Here is a 1,084-nt window from a genome sequence, read left to right as displayed (position 1 = left end):
CCCCCCACCCCGAGCCCCTGCCCTGACCCCCCTCCCCATGGCCCTGTCAGTGCCCCCCCAGGTGCAGCCGGGCCCGCGGGTCCTGAAGGTGCTAGTGGGAGAAGCCGTGGACCTGAACTGTGTGGCTGAGGGCAGCCCAGAGCCCCGGGTGACCTGGTCCAAGGATGGGGTGGCCCTGCGGGGAGAGGGGCCCGAGGGCTCCGTCCACTTTGCGGCCATCCAAACCTCCCACGCCGGGACGTACCGCTGCGAGGCGTCCAGCAGCGCTGGGGTAGACGCCTGGGAGCTGGATCTCAGGGTGCTGGGTGAGTGGCCCCCGACCCACAGAGCTCCCCGGCCCCCCCATCTTCTGTAGCCCCTGCAGCAGTCTGGGCTTCTGAGCTGTTGGACTGCTTCTTCCCCCAAGACCTGAGGCCGCATCAGGCAGCTCTCACCAGCCCCGGGTTGCGGGGGCGGGGTTCCTTCCTCGGGGTGGGCTGCAGGCGCCCTGGGGCTGCTGATTGAAGAGCAGACGCCTGGGCCTGAGGCCAGCTTCTCCCACTTTCCAGCTGGACAACCATCGGCCAGTCATTTACTTTCTCTGACCCCATAAAATGTGTCTAATAATATGTGAGGGGTCAGTGCGAGAATGCATGTGAAGTGTCTGGTGCCTAGAAAGTTCTGGATCCCTGGGGCTAGCCTGTTTGCTCTGATGAATCTGAAACTTACGCAGAAAGCTGCTGCTGGAGGGGTCGGATGCCCGAGCTCAGCCCCTGAGCCCGGGGTGGTCGTGTGTGGCCCTAGAGGCTGTTCCATGGACCACCCTGGGTGGGGGGTTGAGCTGACGCCTCGGCCCTGAGGCTGAGGGCTGGGGTGCAGGGGTTGCACCCCTTATTCCAGCTGAGGCTCTGAAGGGAATGCTCCCTCCCCCCAAGGCCCTGGGCTCCTGGGAGGGAGTGCCAGGCTTTGGGTTTGGGGGTGTGAGTGTGGCTACATCACTTCCCACCAGAGCCACCACACTGGGGGGCTGATGAGACCAGCGGCCTACTGGAGAGGGTAGCAGGAGAGAATGCCAGCCTGCCGTGCCCTGCCAGAGGTGAGGCTG

At 65.0% G+C, this 1,084-nt stretch overlaps 1 protein-coding gene across 1 annotated transcript in view; it reads left to right on the top strand.

The window, feature by feature from the left end:
- HMCN2 (hemicentin 2) overlaps window positions 1-1,084 on the top strand; it is a gene marked incomplete at its 5' end in the record, with an annotated part of 182,655 nt that overhangs the window by 85,408 nt on the left and 96,163 nt on the right. Inside the window, 2 exons of the mRNA XM_010856950.1 lie at window positions 51-305; window positions 989-1,075. Of these exons, the coding sequence (XP_010855252.1) occupies window positions 51-305; window positions 989-1,075 (342 nt within the window). The remainder of the gene's footprint in view (window positions 1-50; window positions 306-988; window positions 1,076-1,084) is intronic.

This window comes from Bison bison, unplaced genomic scaffold, assembly GCF_000754665.1.
Source record: "Bison bison bison isolate TAMUID 2011002044 unplaced genomic scaffold, Bison_UMD1.0 scf7180017864375, whole genome shotgun sequence".
In the NCBI taxonomy this organism is placed as follows: domain Eukaryota; kingdom Metazoa; phylum Chordata; class Mammalia; order Artiodactyla; family Bovidae; genus Bison; species Bison bison.
This window is presented reverse-complemented; position numbering and strand designations above follow the sequence as displayed.